This window comes from Phasianus colchicus, chromosome 1 (assembly GCF_987193195.1).
Source record: "Phasianus colchicus chromosome 1, bPhaCol1.hap1.1, whole genome shotgun sequence".
In the NCBI taxonomy this organism is placed as follows: Eukaryota; Metazoa; Chordata; class Aves; order Galliformes; family Phasianidae; genus Phasianus; species Phasianus colchicus.
The window spans coordinates 132,545,811-132,569,066 of NC_143436.1; the positions used below are offsets into that span (position 1 = coordinate 132,545,811).

General features: G+C 42.5%; 2 protein-coding genes across 8 annotated transcripts in view; both read right to left on the reverse strand.

Moving 5' to 3' along the window:
- Positions 1 to 16,519, reverse strand: part of GABRG3 (gamma-aminobutyric acid type A receptor subunit gamma3) — a 297,135-nt gene extending 280,616 nt beyond the window's left edge. For both annotated transcript variants that reach the window (XM_031605275.2, XM_031605274.2), the window contains exons 1-2: positions 16,075 to 16,519; positions 13,319 to 13,467 (exon numbers count right to left, since the gene is read on the reverse strand). In XM_031605275.2, the coding sequence (XP_031461135.1) occupies positions 13,319 to 13,467; positions 16,075 to 16,127 (202 nt within the window). In that variant the 5' untranslated portion in view covers positions 16,128 to 16,519. The remainder of the gene's footprint in view (positions 1 to 13,318; positions 13,468 to 16,074) is intronic.
- Positions 16,520 to 21,490: 4,971 nt separating this feature from the next.
- The window catches only part of GABRA5 (gamma-aminobutyric acid type A receptor subunit alpha5), a 53,874-nt gene continuing 52,108 nt past the window's right edge, over positions 21,491 to 23,256 (reverse strand). For 3 of the 6 annotated variants that reach the window (XM_090126855.1, XM_090126847.1, XM_090126860.1), the window contains one exon: positions 21,491 to 23,006. In XM_090126855.1, coding sequence (XP_089982981.1) covers positions 22,701 to 23,006 — 306 coding nt within the window. In that variant the 3' untranslated portion in view covers positions 21,491 to 22,700. The remainder of the gene's footprint in view (positions 23,007 to 23,256) is intronic. The other 3 variants (XM_090126843.1, XM_090126835.1, XM_090126850.1) reach the window with 1 other exon arrangement.

The following is a 23,256-nucleotide window of genomic DNA, read 5'->3' on the forward strand; positions in this document are numbered from 1 at the left end:
ATGAAATGATAATTTCTCCTGAACGTGCTGGGCCAAATTGTCCTAATGGTGGAAAAAAAAAAAGTATTCATTGATGCTAAAGAGAATTTTGGTCTTACGTATAGTAAAATCTAATCTCTAAGCAAAAGAAAACTAAACTGCAACCACTTCCTATCCCAAACAAAATCAGCATCTAGTCTCAAAAATGCCCAGAAAAACTCAAATTATATTCCCACAACAAGAAAAAAATTGCAAGTTTCTTTAAATTATGTTTTGTTTTCCTAGTCAGTCAGAAAAATAAAATTGTAGTATAACTGCATGTTAAGTACATCTCCAGATTCTGAAACAGAAAGAAAAGTACAGTTCTTGTTGCACACAGTCTCTCATGGATATAAACAGATAGTTGAAGAACCATCAGGTGCAAGCATTACACTTAGATGGGATTTTAATTCAAAATACTAACAGTAATGAGGCAAAGATTTTAGGATTACTTCACTCAAAACATACTAAGAAAATAACTGAGTCTAAGAGTAATCATATTTATGCCTAGAAGGAACTCTTCCTGTACTAGCCTTCAAAAATAAACTGAATTGTATGGGAATAAAGAAATAATTACATGATCAATTATTTCAAGGCCTATTTTTCTATATTCTACATATAGTTTTGAACATTCAGTGCAGGGGCTGATTAAGCCCTGAGCTATGCAGAGTAGCAGAGCTGCAGATGGAGCCTTTTTTCTTTCACTGATTCAGTTCTCACAGTCTTGCTTGACAAACCACAGTGTTAATACCTCACCAAAAGCAACAGCAAGATTGCAGATGGATCCCTTGCTCTAGGACCATTTTGATATTGGCTTCAGTCCAGAATAGTTCTGGAGAACTGTCAGAAGCTCAGAAAAATTACTAATAGAGCCATATGTATATCACATGCTGGAGAGAATTAAAGGTTGTCAACAAATGCACTGACATTCTCAAAGTTCTCTGAATTGGTTTTTAATATATAGTAGTTAACTTTCCCTGAAAGACAATGAAAGTACTTACAAACAACTGCACTGTAAAGCTGCTAAACAGTGCTATTTAAGGTTAGCTAACTGCTCATCACAATCATTCCATTTTCAAACACACTGATTTTAACTGAGAAGGGGATTTTTCTAGCCAATCAAAATATCTGCAAACAAAACTAAGGTCTTGCCAATATTTAGCTAGTAGTCCCCATCTGATCCAAATGCCACGTCTTTGAGGCAGATGTGTTTATATTCCAGTCAGCCTTGTGACGATCACATTGCAGTGACATCCAAGTGAAATTTGTCTTCAAATGTCAAACAGTTCAAGAGATGCCTAGCCACAGGAGTGGTGAGCTCAGTGCTGTCTGCAAAGCTCACTTAAGTAGCCAGGTGAACACTTAGCCAGTTAGCCTAAAGCTAGGTCAAGCACGTCTGTGCAACTGTGAAATATAGCAACTAATAGGGCTCTATGTAGTCCTGACTTGGATGTATACATTTGAAGTCTGTCCAAATAACATTCATGCTCCTGCACAAATCATAAATATTTTGAATTATTTTTAAAAGTTTAATGCCTAATGTATTTTCATTGTAAGTTCATTTAAGTATGAAAAGGACTAGCTTAGGTAAGTATGAATAGGACTAGCATAAATTCTAAAATAAAGTTAAAATCAGCATTTGTTGGGAGTTAACCTTTCTTACATTGTTCAAGTAACTCTTAATTCTGAATTGTTCTGCTCTTACCAAAACACTGGTAGTAAAAAGGTTATGGATCAATATACACTTATTTCTTGAAGCAAAGCAATTTAAGGAACATGACCATCTAACAGATACAAGAACTTCTGAATGCAAAAAAATAACAAGATTGGCTCTACAATAATGAGATATTTCTTGAAAATACAGTGATATTTTACATTATTTCATTGGCACATAAACTGCTATTGTTATACTGGGATAAGCAGCAATAAATAATTACACAGTTATTGGTAACAGTGGTAGTAGTGATTACAGTGTTAATGCTTGCGTTGCATTAGTGATGATAACAATTAATATTTTCCTGCATGATATAACAGGTGACATCTAATTACTTGTTTGTTTCTGTAAGAGAAGTCATTTCTCATAAATAGTTGTGGTCAGCTAAAACTTCTGTGTTTTAAGAAAAACTACCACACTTCAAGAAAGATATAGTAATGGGAAAGTATCAATGAGGGGAAAAACAAAATAAAACAAAGAAAAATGGAAAAAAAAAAAAAACACATTCTTTCTGCATAGAGAAAACAGAATTGAACAACAAATAGAACTCAAAGACCTTCACCTGTTACAGTCAGTGAAATTCTGTTACAACTGTAATCCCTATGATTTAAGATCTAAAGAGAAATGCAAATAAAAATCAAAAGGAATATTAAAAATTAGGTGTAGACTTCAAAGAATGCACGCATGAGTGCAATATCAGGATGGGAACAGTCTTTTGAGAAGTATTATATTCACATGTAAGGTGCCTTTCTGACCAGAAGTGTGAATGACAGCATACACTAGAAAGAATCTCTCCATCAGTAAGAAATAACTTTTATTCTTCATATCTTCGCATCACCATCTATCAATCACTACCTCTTTCATCTTCTACCTATCCTTCCCTAATACACAGCTTGTGATTCCTCTAGTATTGTGGTGTTTAGGAATCAAAACTGTAGATCTTAGATGATTAGGCTGGTTTTGCAATCAGTCCCTGAATCTTCCATTATGGTTTTATTTATATCCATAGGGAATAGTTCCTATGTGAAACCAGAAGACCACATAAGAATGAAATTTGTTCCTGCAAAATCTAGAAAGCAAGGTTTGGATAAACAACAGCAGTCACCGGAACAGTTGCAAAGGAGCAACAATGTTTTGAAATAATATAAGCAGAAATTTTTTCTTCTTTAAAGATGACAGAATAATTTATTGCTTTGTGCTACAACACTGAAGCAGGAACTACAGCCCTGTACATCTGCCAAATTTACAAATGCTTGCTTAGAAAGCCTCTTTGATAAGCAAAAATAAACAATCAGAAATCCATTTCAAACTGTACTTCCGCACCTGGAAGAGCCAGCAGATTACCTGTCAGAGTAATCACAGAAGTAAGGAGAGATTGAAAATGGACTTTCTCATCTAGCAATTCCCAGATTTTTCCTGATGCTTTCCTGAGACTTTATACCACTCTCCCAATCTCATCTCAGATTTCTTAGATGAATTTAAGAAAATTAGAACAAGCAGCTGCTATAAATACTTTTTGGTCTGACAGTTAGCTGAAGAATTTGGCAAACATTAACTATCAACCAAACTTTCCTACTCACAGTGCCTCTTAAGAAAAATACTCAGTATGAGTTTGTTAGTTTGCTTCAAACCATTTCAGTAAGTAATCTGCCAGAAAACCAGAACAACACTTTTCAATAACAAGCGTAAGTAAATAAATAAGAACACATTCCTTTTTCTTTTTAAGTAGAAACACTACATTTGAGGGCTTCAGGGTCACCACAATAAATAAAACTTCTCTAGATATCTTTTTAGTACATCTCACAAGAGTTTTACCCAAGAGGAGATGTGAAATGCATGGTTTTTCCCTGAACAGAAGAGAAGCTGTAAGCCACATAAGGTGAGCAACTAAGCTCAGAAATTCTCTTTTACTCATCTCAATAACTAAAAAATTAGAAAAGCAGAACGTAAGCACGGAAAAAGTTCATTGTCAACAGCATATCCTAATCAGAAATGTTCCCGTGCAAGATTTTGTAAGAGCCTATGTTTGATGATTGTATTGGCACCAGATGAGGACTATGTGTTCAAGATGCAACTAACCTATTTTTTACATCATCTGTTAAAACTCATACACAGATTTTAGTCTTCAAGATCCAAAACTTGGGCTTTGGAGTTACAGTAGAGCATTTTGCGCATCATTTATAAGCCTTGTTATTAGTATTCAAGAAATATCAATGGTAAATTTGCAGAAGAAAGTATCAATTACTAAAGATGCTAGAGAACTAAAAACTGCTGCAGGCAAGTGAGAAATCCCTTCTACCCTCCCACACAGAATAGAGATTGCTCTCGTCTGCATTGAATAGCAACACTTTTCTCAGGAACATTCCTCTCTTCAGATAGGTGTGCTTTTACATAATGCATGGGCACTAAAATAGTTTTCCTATTTACTCCATACCCAATGGAAACGGGCAGCTAATGGATTTCCAGATTGGTGACTGAACCAAGTTTCCTGAATCAAGATAATTCATTTCCCTTTCCCAAGAGAAAAGAAAGCATCAATAGGAATTAAGACATTCCTAATTTCTGCTTATGCTCTTTTTCACTTCATGAGCTCTCACTAGATTCAGCAGTCTTACCACTACTTTAGTCCTGATCAAAGCATTCCCAGCTAACAGTTTATTCAAGTTTCTTTCTTCAACATAAGCTTAAATTAGACTAGCCTCCACAATCTTCTGCGGTGATCAAAGTAAAGAACTTGAAGCCAGGGCTATGGCTTTTCCTTCCTGAGAGGTAACATAACACAAGCATAAGTTACTTCCTCTCACCTTCATTCTGTAGTACCTTTACACACTGTTTAGCCCTGCAGGCATAGCTGTCTGAAACAACTCTCTCTCTCACTACTTCCTAAAAACTCTCATAAAGAAGAATTGCACCAGAAAGTGGCAATTTCACCTCGCATGACAATGCACAGCTTTCTCTGCACTATGATCTAGAAAATATTTTGATCCAGGAGGCAATAAGCAACCCTCTGTCACCACATATGGGGAAACCCTGCTGGAGCTAATTTAAAGAGTATCAGGTGCAGCAATCAGCAGCTAACAAAAACAGCTTGACAGCCACAGTGGTAATAATCTGAGGTGCTCTTTAGGGTGCATTTCTGCAAGGCCTACTAGGAAGGCAGGTCAGAAAGGAAAAAAAAAAAAAAAAAAAAAGTTCTCAGCTTCAGAACTCAAGGTTGTCACTTAGGGTGCACTTGAAAATGCATGCCTTTATATAGCAACAGAATAAAAGATGCATTCACTTGCTCAACAGATTTGCTCCTTGCATGCTTTTCACTGCTTGAGAACTGCTATTAAACTCTGCCCAGCTAGCACAGTAAACCTTTCTATGTTTGCCAACATAAATGAGCCTACATATTTCTGCTAGCTGCAATTGTACAAACCTATTCAAGGTATTGAGAGTTGCACAGCTGTTTGTGAGAACACTCTTGTCTTGAAAAACTTGGGTAAGAGTTATAAAGACAGTCTGGAAGCAAATAAAACCACCCTGGCCCTCAATACAGCTAGTTAGTGTGAAGTGAGAAGATAAAGGTATTAAACTAGGAGGGGTATATCAGTGTGCAAAATATATATACCAACATGTTGTAAAGTGAATTTATTTGGACTTGTAAATAGACAATAAATACAGTAGAGACTGTAGGGTTGAAATAGGTCACTCCAAAAGTAATGCCTCCTATTTATTTCCACAGAAACTACAACAGATACGAAGAGTATAATAACACTGATAGAGCAAATTCTCAGCTACAAAAACACTATTTTTAAACTGTTTTTCAATAGTCACCACCATTAGTTATACAGTTTTTGCCAGCTATGAACAAAAGTCTGCATGCTGCACTCGTAAAAATCTGCACCAGAGAAGGTGACCCACTCTTGCCATCACCTCTGCTGATACACACCACCCACTGCACCTCAATGAGCTCACATCTACTGCTTGGGCTCCATAAACATTCAGCAAGCATTAGTACGTGTCAGTGAATGTCATTTTTTCACACAGAATCACAGAATCGTAGGGGTTGGAAAGGACCTCCAGAGATCATCGAGTCCAACCCCCCTGCCAAAGCAGGTTCCCTACACCAGGAAGCACAAGTAGACATCCAGGTGGGTCTTGAATATCTCCAGAGAAGGAGACTCCACAACCCCCCTGGGCAGCCTGTTCCAGTGCTCCGTCACCCTCACCGTAAAGAAGTTCTTGCACACATTGGTGCGGAACTTCCTATGCTCCAGTTTTCAGCCGTTTCCCCTTGCCCTGTCTCCACACACTGCTGAAAACAGTCTGGCCTCGCCACTCTGCCCCCCACACCTCAGATATTTATAGACCTGGATCAGGTCCCCTCTCAGTCTTCTCTTCTCAAGGCTAAACAGACCCAGGTCACTTAGCCTTTCTTCATAGGAGACGCTCCAGGCCCTTCACCATCTTTGTGGCCCTCCGCTGGACTCTTTCCAAGAGATCCCTGTCTTTTTTGTATTGGGAAGCCCAGAACTGGACACAGTACTCCAGATGAGGCCTTACCAGGGCAGAGTAGAGGGGGAGGATCACCTCCCTCGACCTGCTGGCCACGTTCTTTTTAATGCACCCCAGAATGCCATTGGCCTTTTTGGCCACAAGGGCACACGGCTGGCTCATGGCCAACCTGTCGTCCACCAGGACACCCAGGTCCCTCTCCACAGAGCTCCTCTCCAGCAGGTCATCCCCCAACCTGTACAAGTGCATGCAATTATTCCTCCCCAGATGCAAGACTCTACACTTGCTTTTGCTAAACCTCATCTGGTTTTTTACTGCCCAGCTCTCCAGCCTGTCCAGGTCTCGCTGAATGGCAGCACAGCTTTCAGGCATGTCAGCCAATCCTCCCAACTTCATATCATCAGCAAACTTGCTGAGGGTGGCCACTATCCCCACTATCCCATTTCCACAGAATGCCTCTCTGCTGCCACCTGTCACACAGCGACAGAATGTAATGGAATAACGGCAGGAAGGTTCAACCTGTACTGTCATGCCACAAACATCCACTTCTATTGTTGTGGGCCAATATAATAGAACAGGAGGCATTACTTTCAGAGCAGCCTTTGTACATGAAGAATTCCATAGGAATCTTAGTTACTGCAGCATAACAAAAAAAAAAAAAAAAAAAAAAAAAGGAGGGAAAAGCAAGCTACTCTCTTCTGCCCTTTAAGTGAATATCAGTATCATTCATTATTGTTTTGTCACCCATTTGTCTTTCTACCTCATGTCTGACTAGATGTCATCTAAGTGACTCAGAGGGATGGGAAGTTCTGTCTTTCAACTTTATATTCCTTGATTTGGGGTTTTTGTCTTATTTCAGCTTTATTACCAATACTTGTGATCACACTCTACTTTCAGTTGCCATGAAAAGTGTGAGTACACTTGATAGTATTCCCCTCTAGTTGGCTTTTTTCTTAGCAGCATTATTTTACCTCAGTCTCTGATACAGAAGCTAATTGAAAGTACGTAAGTTTCGTTGGCATAAGTAAAAGTAAAGACCATTGGGGCAGCCTAAAACTCAGCGAAAATAACATCTATACTGATTTTTTAGGCTTTTTAAACTCTAAAAGAGAAATTACCAATTTCCTAACAATGCTTCTCTCAATAGGAACACCATGGGGAAAGATAATGGACAGCAGTTCTAGCTGTTTGTACCTGGCAACTGTCTGTAACTCATTCTAGTCTTGTTGTGCTCTGGGAAAGTGCTGTGGCTTAAATATTACCTATTGTGAGCACGTGGCGTTTCCCATGGCAAGTCTGTGGGATTGTGATACAATCCACATGCCAGGCCTCCTCGTATTTATATTTCAGCCATCCGCCATAACAAAGAGGTTTTATCAGGTTGGCTTGCAGAATGTGCAACAGCAAGTTTTACATTAACAAATAACCCGTGCAATAGCATCCATAGTAAAGCCCAGCCCTTGATCCCAATCCCATCCATACGCTACATCTCTTCCTTGGTGACTTGAAGTATCATAGGCCCATTGAGCTAGAAATACTTCATCCTTATGTTGCCAGTCCAGATCTACCTGAGTCACTTCAATTCCAGTGGCCTGATCCACCTGCTGGTTGTTCTGATGTTCTTCAGTGGCACAACTCTTGGGTACGTGAGAATCTTTGTGATGTTCCTTTACAACCAGGCAGCAATATCTTTCCACAGTGCCGCGGCCCACATCGATTTGCCTCTATGCTGCCACTTGATCTGCTTCCATTGCTGTAAGTATACCCTTAGGACATTTTCCATCATCCAGGAGTCAGTGTAGAAATAGAGCACTGGTCACTTCTCTCATGCAGCAATGCCTGAAGTCAGCTAGATGGCTTTCACTTCTGCAAATTGGCTCGATTTACATTTTTCTTCAATAGCTTCCGCAACTCATCATCTAGGACTCCACACAGCAGCCTTCCACCTCCAAAGCTTTCCCACAACATGACAGAACTCATCACTGAACAAGGCATATTTCTTCTCATTTACTGACATTTTATTATATAAAGGAGCCTCTTCAGCATGTGTCACCTCCTCTTCTGGAGATTTTCCAAAATCTTTGCCTTTGGGCTAGTTCATATCACAGGAGTTGGAAGGTCCATTGCATTGACATCAGATCCAGAAGTGTTCTCTTCCCCTTGAGGTTGCTGAATAGTTTTAAACTGAGCTGGGTAGGCAGAGACTAGGCCCCAGTACGTTGCAGTGATTGTGCCTCTCTAGAATTACCAGGGCTACAGCAGACCTTTTTCAACTATTCCACTAGTTTTTCAAGATTCTGCAATTATTCAGAGGTGAAGTTCCAAACCAGTGGGGGTGCCCATTGCTGCAGTCACCTGCCTGTACCACCCATACCCCCTGCCACTCATAACTCTCCTGCCTCGAGACAGATCTTTGGGTGATATTCTTAAATAATTGTTTAATCTTAAACATAACCTGGAATACATTCGTGATACATAACAGTAGAAGCACACTGGATATTCAAAATTCTCAAGAGCTATTGTAACTAGTATAGAGAAAGACATAAATGTGAAAGAAAAAGGGAGGCTGAGGAACTGCTGGACAATGTCCTTCGCTGTCTCAAAAAGCTCCTTAATAGTGAAAAAAACTAGCATAATGACCAGCAATTATCAAACCACCTTAACACTCCATGTTAACACATTCCAGTCAGATCTGCTGTTATCTCAACCCTTTGTGACCCACTTTGTGCACCAAAATGATTGTTGTGGTTTAATCCTTTCTCAGTCTGATAGGGGAGAGAATTAAAAAAAGAACAAAACTTGTAGGTTGAGATAAAACTATTTACTAAGATAGAGAAAAGGAAAAGGATAATAATTATGACATATATATAAGTGGAAGTATATAGCAAGTGATGCACAGGCAATTGATCAGTACCGACCAATGCCCAACTACCCCCCAGCAAGCAGAAGAGAGTGAGATGAACTTCCACCCACTTCAAAATTCTCCTTCTACATGATGTCAAATGGCACGGAATATCCTGTTGGCCAGTCTAAGTCAGCCATCCTAATTCTGTCCCCTCCCAGTCCTTTGTTAGTGTGACTTGAGACTCTGAAATGGCCTTGTCTCTATACAACACTGCTTAGCAGCAACTATAAATATCAGTGTGTTATCAACCTTGTTTTTCTCCTAGAACCAAAACATAGCATCATATCAGACACTTTAAAGAAAAAAATTCCATCTCAGCTGAAACTAAGACAGAAAGGTATTTCAGAAGCTGGGGAAAAGCACAGGTAATTGCCAGAAGGCTGAAGAGCACTTGGTCAGACTGCAGGTTAGTTTAAGAATATCCTTTTCACTGAAATTAATGTGCTGAAGTAAGTGACTCCTTGCTAAAGATGCTTATGGAATGGTTGTGTTCTTTAGAAAGTAGCAGGTTGAGGTTAAGGTGGGAGCTCAAAGTTTAGTTCAGGTTATGAATTACTGTTAATATTACTATTGACTTGTCATAACATAAATTTTGTACAACATTATTTATAGCCTCTTAGCGAACCAAATGAAATAAGATCATTCTCCTGAGCTAAGCAAACTAGCCACTGAAAGGCAACTCTTGAGACATAATGCTCTTTATGCTCCAGTTGAATACTGCATCTTAAGCCTGGTTTGGAGTGAGGGTTTTTTTCCTACTAGTGTCACTTGCAGAATCTCTTATCTGCCAACTTTTTTGATAGGTTAAGTGAGTTTCACAATAAATGAAGGAAAAAAAAAAAAAAGTTGCATATTATCTTCATAAGGAAGCAATGGTAATACCTTCACTGTTCAGAATGGATTACCTGCTATCTGGGTCTGGTTCCTTTTATACCATGCAACAAAGCCACAACTGTCAGCCCTATTATAACTGGTAAAAAGTGGGTGAGAATCATGCTAAGATGCTTTGTCTCCATAAAAAATACTTCTTTTTAATTAGTATACCAGTATAATCTCTTCAGTGTGAGGTGTTTTCCCTTTCCTTCCCCTCAGTCCCAAAAGCCACATACATTCTGTGTTTTATTAGTATACCACCAGATGCTATTCTTATAATGAAAACCTTCCTAAGTTCTGATAGTTATGAAGATGAGAACTCTGACATGTGTGTTCCCAAGGTGGATGCAGTTAGACATTCCCCTACTGGTGGAAAACTAATTTCATTTCTGAAGACTGAAGACTCCTTTTACCTAGATATGTTTAATGTGTCAGATTGCTGATATCCTTCACAGTGAAACTACTTCACCTAATACTTGGGCTGTTCAATCTCTCCTTCAAAATCCTGTGCTGGAAGTTTGAAGATGATGTCTGTACTGCCCAGTGCTACCAGCTGAACATAGATCTCTGCATATATTCTGACCAGCACTCATTGACATGAAAACCAAGGCCAAGCGTATTGGAAGATATTCCTTTTCTGAAAAGGAGAGAGCAAGCTCTATTCTGGCTTCTCAGCATTGACCTACACACTCTTTACAGTGGTTTAAATGGGCTGGGTTGGGCAGGAGGAAGGAGAATGGCTGAGGGACTGTTCAAAGGAGTCCATTCACTAATGGCCTGAAGGTAATATAACACTGATGTACTCTGTGCCCATGGTATGGCAAGTGGGCACTCATAATAGTCCTGAACAGTGATAGGTAATGCCTGGATTTAACCGAGCTAGCCAAAGCATTTGTTTCCCTGGGAAGGATGGAAGACTGTAGAGAAGTCACTGCCATGGCCAGCATGCATTTTCATTTGTCACAGTCTTTCTCTCCCCATGGCCTTTGGTTTGCAAAAGGGCATTCCCAAGTCACTTAAAAATTGCAATTCTGAACTGTGAAAGTCCAGAGAAGTGCATAATTTCCTAGGGTTTTCTGGCTACGTTCAGAAAGAAGACCTGCTAAAGTGAACCGATATCAGAAACAGTGCACTCAGATAACTGAGGGAAGAGTAATGTGGCATGAAATGGTGAGTTCTCTATCCTGTGGGACAGCAGATTTGTTTATGGACTTAAATTGCAATGCAAGTGCTGCCTGTAATGAGTAGCTGATTGCATGTTAGACCAAGATTTAACCCTCAGTGTCCTTTATAGGCTGCATTTCTGTTTGATTCTGAAAGTTACTTTTCTCTTCCTCCACTGGTCTATTCCATGCTTTTTATCAATTCAAAAAACATGCATTTTCTTACTATATGCTCTGTGCCTATTACTTCTGTTAATATCCCCTTAACTTACAATATATTGATACTGGGATCTTTGCAGCATGGACATGGTTCTGTTGCCAAGACAAGACTATCATCTAACCTGGAGGACAACTTCTCTCAGACAGAAAGGAAGATGTGATTGTGTGTGAGCAACCAGCTGGCAATTCAGGGAATAAAGCCTGATTCTCTAACATTCCCATGGTGTTCTCCTTGACAAATGAGGCAGCTCCTTAGCTTCAAAAGGGCAACGTTGTTTATCTGCATCAAAAGGTAGGAGGAGGGAAGAGGGACTAGGGAAGGAAGACAGGAGGTGAAGTAACTTCTCTAGCATCTGAGCAATGCTCAGCCCAAGTTCTGAAATAGCCAGATTGCTGTCAAAGAGAAAAATGGCATAGGACTGATACCTTAATCGAAACAGATAGGAAGTAGTAAAGAACTGTGAAGTCTGTTTGGTACTATATATGAAGAGCTATGTAATTTAACTCTTTTCACTACAACAGAATTTATGAAATTTTGTGGAGAGACAAAAGGAATTATTTCAGTGACAACGATTTTCCAGTGCTGCAGGATATGTCTGACCTCTATAATTTTATGGCAACTGACATGGGGACTTTGAATGATTACTTTGTCCCACATAGGCATAACATAATTTACTCTGCCTGAAGACAGTGATATGAGGACACAACGTACAAAATAAAATAAAATGAAAAAAATTATCTGAGAACGTCTTCCAGATGTTGATGTGGGTGGGGGAACTGCATTAAACCACTTCTCCACTGGATATTCAAGATCCAGTATGAAAAACATATATGTCAGTCTGGAAATAGAGACACCTGTCAGATATGATCTTTTTAAATACTACAGGAAAATAAAGTAATAGCTATGAAAGAAAATTTAAGCCTTTTTCTTTCACAGCGTGGCATATTTTGGGGTTTGTTTTTTTTTCTTTGTCTGGAATTTTTGCAAAAATAATTCAAATGGGGAATATCTACAGAAGGCTCTTACTTCCATCTAAACTCCCCCAAAGGGATGACTTAGAAAGTGTATCAATACACGTGCAATCACCAAATAGTGGTTTCACTTTTAATCAGCGGCGGAAATTCTCTCTAATCTCTTTGTAAAAAATTAGCAATGGCAAATTATCTGAGGTGGCTGTTTTCATCACTCTCTGTTCTCCATTTATTCTGAAATGTATGCAAAAAGGTGCAATTAGCGTAAATTGTAAATTATCTCTGGTTTCTGTCATACAAACTGTATGTGATCAAACGGAACAGCAGTTGTGCTTAAGCCATTCTGATCTATGCAGGTATCTACTACCTCATATCTAAATATATCCCTGTATGTATTAGTGTTGCCCATGAGGCACTTCATTCTGTCAGGTTTATTTGGAGACAGAGTGTTTTCTGGTTTGGGAGGGTAAAAAAAAAAATCTAGAGTTGCCTTCTTTACAAAAGCAAGTCCTAGTGCCTTCCTATAAGCACTGAGGAACATAACTTTTGTGATCACACTTTACAGGGAGTAGATGCACATTATTCTCTTGCCATGTCCTACTTTTTGGTTTTTAATACGCTTTTTTTTTTTTTTAATCACTCCTCAGAACCTGTGGCTTGAGTTTTCCATACACCTGTATTGGATGACAGAAGAGTAAAGTATGTTTGCAGTCCTGCCAAAGACCTCGAACTAGTCTTTCCATATCGCTGCACAAACTATACATGCAAAATAGAGTTTAGCATGCCAAATTACCTCCACATCTTCCCACGAGAACTAGCATTTAGAAAATGCTGACTTGGAAATGAACTTGAGCCAAAGACAATTAATCTCCACTTTCCAAATATATAACCAAACTGTAATACAGTGTCTTTTCTATAGATACTTTTCCTCTGTGTGTAGAAGAGAGTACTTACATCCAATATCCGGCCGTAGTTTTTTGTCATACTCTCTCAACAGCTTGTTTAGTATCAAGGTCACATCTGTGTCTTGTGTTTTTGGAGCTAAAACCCATTTTTGGTTGGTTGTTCCATCTTCATATTCATCCTCTTCAACCTTTCTGGAACTGCAATAATAAATCAAATAAACGGATGTTATTTTACATAACTAAAAATCTAAATTTACATTCTGAGGAAATCTAAACAGTCTTCTTAAGAAGTTTTGATCTCTCCCTCGACTGTGTCTATATACTCACCTTAAGCTGTTTTTGCAGCAGGACATTCCCATCAACATCTGCTAGCTATCTGAGGATGGGTCAGAACTGAGAATTATTTAGCTGTGGTCTTCTGCCAGACTCCAAAGAAGTTGTTACCCGTGAGTTACTGCAGCTATCAGAATAGTTTTTTACTCTCTAGCATTTTGTACCTTAGCATTTTACACCAACCTATCCTGACTGCGTATTTACCCAGTACATTTACAATGTATTCTTTCAAAGAGCAAACAGCCACAGTATTACTTCATGAATCCATCAAGAAAACGGATCCATCTCTTGCACATAGGCTAATAAGAGTATTAAAAATTCAGATCTTTTAATACTTCCTGATCATTTTATCCTATTAATAAATTATTATATTCTCAGTGCCCGAAACTCAGTTTAATGTATTACAAGGCTTAGAATTAAGAGCTTTCTCCTTGTACATAAGATGGATTATCACAAGTGCACAAATACATTTCATAAATTAATTGGAATTCCAGAGTCTCCCTGTGATTTTAATGATATTTTTTAAAAAAAGAACAGCACTACACCAAACACTGAGACTCTCCTTTCCTTCACAGGTGGATTATTTTTATTTTCAGAGTACGGCAGTGCAAACATGGTAAAAGTACAGTTGCCCAGAAATCACAGCTAGAGCTATTTTCACATGAGATTAATTTCATTGAGCAGCTCTTTGTGCATGAACAGTAAAATGTTGATTTGGAGATGTATCTTTTGGTATCTTAGAAACCAAATCTGTTTGATCTCTCTCTTGCTGGAGGAAATCCATGACAGTTAAACTGAGATGAAGTTATCAGGAGAAAAGATAACCTTGGTGGTGGAACCCACAGCAGTAATCATCCACTGCTTGGACCTGCAATTGCCCTGGCAACGTGATATCATTTTGCAGCATTTTCACACCAATGTCAGTAATTATGCAAGGTGCAAAGCAGCACAGAATCAGAGGTATCAGCACTGTTTATTAATGGGATGTGCTATGTCCATCAAAGCAACCTCTTTTCTCTCTCTCTCTCTCCCTCAGTCTCTCCCCTTAATAACACCACTGTCTTTTACAATACTTCAGGTCGAGAAGATTTGATAGACATCCTATAATAATGGAAGAAAGACCAACAAATGCACCACAGAGCATCATCAACCTGCAACATTGCCACTATAGACCACTATATTTGAGCCTTTAACGAAACTTTTAATTGAAACTGCTCTACAGCCAACGTGCCTTGCAGGATTAGCCATGAATCACCTAATGTGACTTCATAAACTGCGGGTGGTCTAAGTATAATTTCTATATAAAAATAATTTTTGAAATCTAGCCCCTAGGGACTTCCTATAGAGAGAGCTCGTGTAATCAAGTTCCAGAAGTACAGAAAACTTGAGGACATTTTTAAGTAGATGAGCACTCATTTATTTGCTCACCCAATGGACAGACCCTAAAGGACACTTTATTTATTTATTTTTTTCCTTTCTCCCCCAGGTTCAAGACAAACCATATGTTTTAATAGTGCAATTACAGAACCATTCTCAGAGGAGGCATCATCTCCTAGCACACACGGTTGATATTCTTCAGCTGAAACACCGCAGCGGTGCTGAATTACTGATAGGAAAGGAGCTCAGGATCATCTGTTTTTGCCTGCTGCACCCATCACAACTTTGCTGGAAGCATTCAGGCTGCATGTGAAAATGAGAACCGAGTTCACATTGGATCACGATTCCCATTTCTGGGAGCAGCTCCATTAAAACCTGTCACCAGTACAGCCGACATCTAACAGGGCTTTTAAACCCCCTCGTGCTGGGGCTTCCTAGAGAGCACCTCCAAATGATGCAAATTCCTACCTGCCTCCTCTATAGATTAAGGCTGCAGGTGGGAGAGGTTTCACAGTGAGTCAGACTAAGACCTCAGACAGGCTTTTTTCACGGTGTTTGGTGCTCCTGCTTAAAAGTTCCACTTCCCTTGCTTTTGCCTCCATCCCACGAGGCTCCTTGGACGGCATCTGAGGCTGACAAGTCCCCTGTAGCCATACGGGCACCTCCAAACTCCCTGCACATTCCCACTGCCCACAGCAAGAAGCGCGGGATGATGGGGAACCAATTCCCAGCTGGGAAGGGAGAAGAGCTGCACTCTCCTCTTCAGGGACCACTAATTCTGGTGCTGTAAGGAGACACCAGCCGCGAAGTGCAAGCCGCAGAGATGCACAGCTGGAAAACCCCGAGAGCGGCGGGTAATGGCCAGCCAGCAACGGGGCTCGCCCGCCTCATCCCGGCCCCGGGGCTGAGGAGCGGGGAGCAGCGGCTCGAGGAGGGAAAACTTTGTGCCGGGCCGGATCGGGACGGAGCGCTGGCGGGCGGCCCGCGGTGCAGGGGGGAGCGGAGCGAGGAGAGCCCGGAGAACTCCGGAGAGCCGCGGGCGCGGAGAGGGAAGGAGCCGGAGGGGTGCGGGAGGAGAAGGGAGCGCGGACTTACCGGGCGTGGAACACTGAGAGGAGGAAGAAAACCAGCAGGAGCTTAGCGGACATGATCTGGGCAGAGGCGGCCAGGTGAGAGGAGCAGGAGGAAGGAGATGTTGCAGGAGGTTCGCATGCGAACGGGGATGAGGCAACGAGGTGAAGCTCTGAGGCTCTCCTCCCGTCTATTCTCAGCTTTATACCCCGAAGAAAATACCCCCGTTCGCAATGCTCCGGGAGGGGAGGGGAGGGAGGGAGGAGAGGGGGAAGGTAAAAAAAAAAAAAAAAAAAAAAAAAAGACAAAAAAAAAGGCAAAGAAGCGGGCTGAGGGGAAACCCCGGCGGGGACCCTCCGGGCCAGGTGCAGCTCCGCGCTCCGCCAAGAGCCGCTTCCCGCAGCCGGCGGCGGGGCGGCCTCTCGCGCTGCCCGGCTGCCGCTGGCCGTACCCCCCGGGCTGCCGAGCCCGGGCCCCGCCGGGCCGCGGGGCTGGGGCGGGGAAGGGGCGCAGCCACCCCGTCACCGAGCGGCGGCCGCAGCCCGCCCCGCCCTGCCCAACAGGTACCTGCCTCCTCGGCAGCGGGGCCGCCTCCCGCCCCGGCCCCGGCAACGCGCGGTGCCCCCGCTCTCACTCGGTCCCCGGGGTGCCGGGGAAGCCGTGGGGAGATGAGCCGGCCCCGCGGGCATCCCGCTGCGCCGGGCGGGGCGGGGACGTGCGGGCGGTGCGGCTCCCGCACAGCCTTCCCCAGGCAGAGCCGCAGCGCAGCGCGTTGGTGTAAGGCTCCGTGTGGACGTGTGTATGGAGAAGTTTGCGCGCACCGTGAGATGCAGAGATACAGATGCACGCAGACGTGTATTTGTAAGATAGAACGTACACTCGGACTTGCGGGAGAGCGGACTGCGCGGATTTGTATTGGAATCGTTGGGATAAATGAGGATTTTCTGCTGTGATTGCAGCGAAGTGTGTTCAGGGCAAAAAATAGTTTGGTTCTGGACATGTTGTGTCTTTCTGCTCTGCTCCGAACAACGAGGATGCGATTTTTGGCGACTTGAGCTCTCTGGGTGTGGGGTAATATGAGATATTCCCCTTCGCTGTCAAACTGGGAGATGACAAAGTGCCACCGGGGTTCACAGAATCATAGAATAGCCTGGGTTGAAAAGGACCGCAATGATCATCTAGTTTCAACCCCCCTGCTATGTGCAGGATCACCAACCACCAGACCAGGCTGCCCAGAGCCACATCCAGCCTGGTTACAGCGATCTGGGAACAAACAGCCCCGCTACGGCGCTGCGAGCAGGCGGCTCACTGGGACTCGAAATCTCAGGGGCATCAGCTTTTGCTTCCTCCCCCGTCAGGCATTATTTACAAGTTCCGGGGGATTTGCTTTTAATTATGATATTACATTAAACAAAAAGTTCTGCTGGATGGAGGCGATTTGCTTTTAGCACAGCTTCCGCACGATGCCTAGAAATGCTCGCTGGGGAGCGATCTCTGTTCCCGCAGTTATTTATTGAAGGAACGAGATAGCTTAGGGAAAATCCGCTGCGAGCCAGGCAATTCCCAGACCTACACCCTAGGGCGTTTTTTCAGCTAAAACTTCTTTTTATCAGATGATACAGCAGCTATTCCCTCTGCCCGGGGTTAACCGCGGGTACCCGCAGCCCCATTACACACACCCCGGGCTTGCCGATGTGAGCGGCCCGCAGGAGCAGCGGTGTTGCGGGAGGAAGAGGTGAAGAAGAAGCACCGCACCCCGGCTCCAACAGAACCTCCCGGGCCGGGCCCCCGCAGCGCTCGGCCGGGGGCGGCTTCCCCGGAGCGGCTCCGCCTCTGCCCCCGCCCCCGCCGCGTCCCCCGGCGGCAGCGGGGTCCTCTGGTGGCGGCGCTGGGAAGAGCGGTGGAGGGAAGCGGCTGCCTGCTGGGTTTCCCCGGCCTCCACCCGCTGTCCTCCCGCCTGAGCGGCGGCGATGCTTAAGACTTTCTTTCTCTTGTCCTCGGTGCACCGTGTTGGTGACCAAGGTTTCCTTTCTACTCGCATCCTTTTATCTTTAAACCTTGCTCTTGCCTTTTCGACTTACGTATTCAAGGATTATAATTACCCAGCACGCGTTTTAATAAAAGAACACTTTATTACACACTGTAATGAGACTAAAATGTTTATATTCTCCGGCACAATGAAGTGGATCCGTATTTTAATTTACTTTTCATTGTGTGAGTGTATTTTCACCCCGAGGGATGCTGAAGGCTAAACCCTTTGTGGTATTTCTTGTCGCAACAGCAACTGTGCAGGGAGCTGGTTCCCATAATCAAGGGGGAAATGCGAATGGAGGGAACGGGGCTCACAGGTTGAGCACTCCCTGGCCAGAGCTGGGCTGCAGCAGCCTGTGCTGAGCGAGGAGCTAAGCAAGGGTCCTGTGAGACCAAAGCTGCTGTGAGCAGCTGGAGTTTCGCTTCGTTACAGAATGGGAGAAGAACACCTTGAGAGCAGCCCTGTGCAGAAGGACTTGGGGATCCCGGTGGACGAGAAGCTAGATTTGAGCAAGCAGTGTGTGCTCGCAGCCCAGAAGGCCAACTGTGTTCTGGGCTGCATTAAAGAAGGGGTGGCCAGCAGGGAGAGGGAGGTGATTGTCCCCCTCTGCTCAGCTCCTGTGAGGCCTCATCTGCAGTACTGCGTCCAGGCCTGGGGGCCCCACTCAGGAAGGATGTGCAGTTCTTGGAGCAGATCCAGAGGAGGGCCACTAAGATGATCAGATGGCTGGAGCACCTCTCCTATGAGGAAAGGTTGAGGAAACTGGGCTTGTTTAGCTTGGAAGGACTCCAGGGAGACCCCATTGTGGCCTTCCAGTACTTGAAGGGAGTGTATAAACAGGAGGGGGAACGGCTGTTTACGAGGGCGGATAGTGATAGGACGAGGGGAAATGGTTTTAAACTAAGACAGGGGAGGTTTAGGTTAGATATTAGGAAGAAGTTTTTCACACAGAGGGTGGTGATGCACTGGAACAGGTTGCCCAAGGAGGCTCTGGATGCCCCATCCCTCAGGCATTCAGGGCCAGGCTGGATGTGGCTCTGGGCAGCCTGGTCTGGTGGTTGGCGACCCTGCACATAGCAGGGGGGTTGAAACTGGATGATCATTGTGGTCCTTTTCAACCCAGGCTATGCTATGATTCTAAGTTGTTTGGGCTTTGTAACATCTAACCTCTTTTCTTTCTGTTTTACTTAGAATTGAAGGAATGTCCATATAGAGAAGAATGTTCAAATAGCAGAAGATGCAAAAGTAGTAAGGTGAGGATGCAGTCTGAGACACCATTACACCGCAGTGGCCATATTTCAGTGTTTGTAGTGAAACAAAACCACAGAGAAAGCCAGAAAGAATTCAAGCAATTTGATCAAGCGCTGCTTTCAAACAATATAAGTTCCTCTGAACGTTGCAATGCCAGTTCCAATCTGAGGAGCAAGGGTGTTAGGGGAAACATATCCTTATTGCGAAAGCCATTATCTCCAGATTTAAAAAAACAAATAGCTGTTCAAATGCTGCCTTCATCTTGCCTGAGTAACAAAGGACTTTCATTCAGTTTCCTTGAAGGTTTAATTTATATGTTAAGCAAGAATTTTTGAGAGGCAGGATTATTTCATAAAATCGTTTCTTTCTTAGCTTTGTACAAATTCATTTAGTTATTCCATAGAGGGCATATTCCGTTTACAAAAACCAGAAAGCAATTCAAGGTAACCGAGGAGGGTTACGATTTGAAAACACATTGTTGCCTGAATTCATCCTCAGAGTCATCTGGCACAGCTCAAATATTTGAAATAGAAACCTTTTCCATTGTATTTGACTTATTCTTTCACTCTTCATAGGTAGAAGTGAGAAAATTTGGCAGTAGGATTGCATGCACTTACACTCCAGCGCTGGATTGTTGTGACAAATCACTCTTCAACCCTTTCTCATGAACTCATTACAGGAAAAACCCATCGATAAAGCAATCCCTGCTCATTAATCCCTTTGGCTGTAACTGAGCTGGGAGGGAGCCATGCCCGAAGCACTGGGTTCCGTGCAGGAGCAGCCCAGCAGGCCAATGCAATTCCTGACGCTGCTGAGTCCACCCTGGTGTTCCATTGCAGTTGTGGGGTGTTAGGCAACATGAGGCCGTGGGTTTTCAGCCTGGAATTGATGGGCTCAGTGGAATACCTCCCAAGCTATGGGGTATTTCCTACTGCTCAGGCAGCAGCACTCGCTGGGAGACCATTGCTGCTGTCACTTCAGTTCTCAGCAAGGACCAGAATGCATGTGATTATCTGGGAAATGAAAGGCAGACAGCTTCTACAGGAATTTTCAACATGGTTTGGCATATCCACAGTAACAGAACAAGCCCTGACCGCTATTCTCTGCTTTTACCTTCAAATACAGAAAGCAATAGTCAACATAAATGGAAGTGATATCTATCCCTGGAAGTGATAAAATGTTATGTGGTGTCATAACTTTGGCGGGCAACTGTCAGTCCTGTTATACATCAGGAAAATGTCAATACATTGCTTACTAAAGCATAGGGCCTGATCCTGCAACCATGCAGCTCCGCAGGTCGTTCTGTAGCCAGTGGAGGCAAGGAGACTCCATGTGGACATGAAACTGGCTGGATTCAGAGCTCCAGCAAAGGAAACCAGAAAGTGATGCTGAAACATGTGGGGTCAGAGTCAGAGTTGGGCGTGAACAAAAACAAGAAGCATCAAGAAACCTCCAAGGCAGACAAAATGGCTCTGGAAAAAGTGTCCTCCGCAGATTCACAGGTTGCTTATAGGTTTCAACCACATAGTAAGTACAGCCCCTGTATTGTCCCAGAAGCACTTGGGTGCCACTGCCACAAGTACTGTGTGGCCTAAAGGGCTGCTTGGGTGTCCCTGCACAGCAGCCTGCTCTTCCAGAAGGGCACATGCAGAGTAGCTGCCAGGGCTGGGACAAGGGTCTGGCCAGGACAGTTTACTTTCTATGAAAGCAGCCAAGAGGAGGTTGTTCATGATAACTAAGAGGCACAGGGCATCTATATATGACATTCCTCCCAAGAATAGAAACTCAGTAACTCAACCCTTAAGAAGAGACCTTGTGTGTCTGTGACATGCAAAAGGAATGCTGCAGGGCACCAAGTTCTCCTCTCCGTTCCAAACAGAACACAAGGCTGATGCTCCATAGCAAAACAGCACCTAGTTCTGAAACATCCTGGTTCACTGTCCTCACTCAGCACGTACCTTTCCAAGTAACAGTGAGGATGTACTGTACACACACATTGCTTCACTACACATATATGTGCTTTCCTTCTTCTAGCTTCCTTCTTCTAGCTTCAGTGGTGATTCTTTTGGTTTCTAAAATGATAATCGGTAAAAGAATGACACTTTGCAATCAAGTGTTGAACGCCTTTTTTATTTAAACATTAAGATTAAATTACAAAAGCTTTTGGAACAAAGAAATATGCCAAGGAGGAAAGAGCTGAAAATTCAAGTTGCATTTTCTCATTCATTGTGAAAGCAAAACACATTGGCAGCAGCAAGGCATTTTATAGAAAATTTTCAGATGGACAGTACAAACACCTTCCTGTCAGAATTGCCACTGAAATACCTTGCTGTCGTGAAACAACATCCTTTCTTTCATTTTTTTTTCTTTTTTTTTCCCTGATCACACTCCTTAGTATCGTCTGATTGGTTTTCACTGTGGGAACCAATTAATTATTTCAGAATTACTGTAATTCTTTACTGTTTGTCTCTGCCAATATAACACAATCTTCTTGGGAAAACCTCCAAACATGAGTTACTTTACCTTAATAAAACCGTCTACTGCCATTGTCAAAAGTTTTATTTGCACAAATATGTTCCTAATCTATGTTAATTTCATGCAATATATCTCTATTTTTTGGAATAAATACTGAAAACCATTTGAGAAGATTCCCTTGGAATGCAAAAACCAAACATTATTTTATTTTAAGGGCAAGATTCCACCATCTTTATTTACAAGAGTAGCATCTTGCTCCCTCACTGCAAGCTAGAGGCTCAAAAGCAGTGAAAATCAGCATAGCCCCATTAGGATTTAATGCATCATATCAATTTCTATTAATGAAAACAGGGCTGAGCGGGTTTTTTTCTTTTTTTTTTCCTGTGGTAATGCACTACCTATCACCAGTAAAGGTGCTCAAACATAGCCCTACATTTAATAATTTGGCACATTTACAACTGGCATTATTCATAGTAACCTATCAGATGACAACAGTGGAGCTCTTCTGTAAAATAGAGGTTAAGCCTACAATTGTATGACTGTACATCTGAAGTATAAAAACCACGATATGTAGTACACTTGAACAGTTAAAAAATATAACTTATTTTATTTGTAAACTATCAATGCAAGATACTTAGCAGCAAAGAAGCCATGTTCAATGTCTTCTGATCTTTTATAAAGATCTGTTGCTGTAAGTAATATAATCGTCTCCAAAACATCTGAGGTTACATGTAGAAACAATCAAGGCAATATTATTTGTACATATTATTAAACATGCAAAAAACTTCCTGAAGAATATTGCCCAAATGTAGAAAGTGGTCTGGATCTCAAATTTTCCTTGGTAGCATCTGCTTTGAAGTATGGCTCACGTGTGGCTTTAGAGTCCTTCAGTTTATTTTGGAGAGTTGGCACCTTTAATAACAGGCTCCCTATTCAAATATGTGGCCCAGTAGACTAAGTTAAAAGTTCCAAACAGCACTGGAAAAATTATCCGGGACATTTTGTCAATCTTACTGATGCTGTTGTAAGTCTTTTTGCTTTCGGCAGGCTTTTCTTCCACAGACTTCACTGGAGCAGGAGCAGCGTTTGAGATGACGGAGGGGGCCGAGTCCTTTGGCATGTTTGGAGCAGGGGTCATCTTCCCAGTGCTGTACGTATTTGTTGATTTATTTCCCAGCAACTGGCGCTCTTTTTTCTTCTGTGAAAAGACCAAAATGTTAGACTGCAGGAACAGAAAGTGGAAACATTCTCAAGATGCAAACTTCCAAACCTAAGCACTGTAATCCATCATGCTAAAACAAATGTCTGTGGGCTACTCTGCCTTTGAGTCCCAAACAGCTGATTCTGTCTCAATGTCATAGCCCTTACTCAAGCTGAACTTTCCTGACATTGGAGGTAATGAAGGGAGGCCAGCTGGACCTGGACCCATGGGGCATGCACATTAGCAG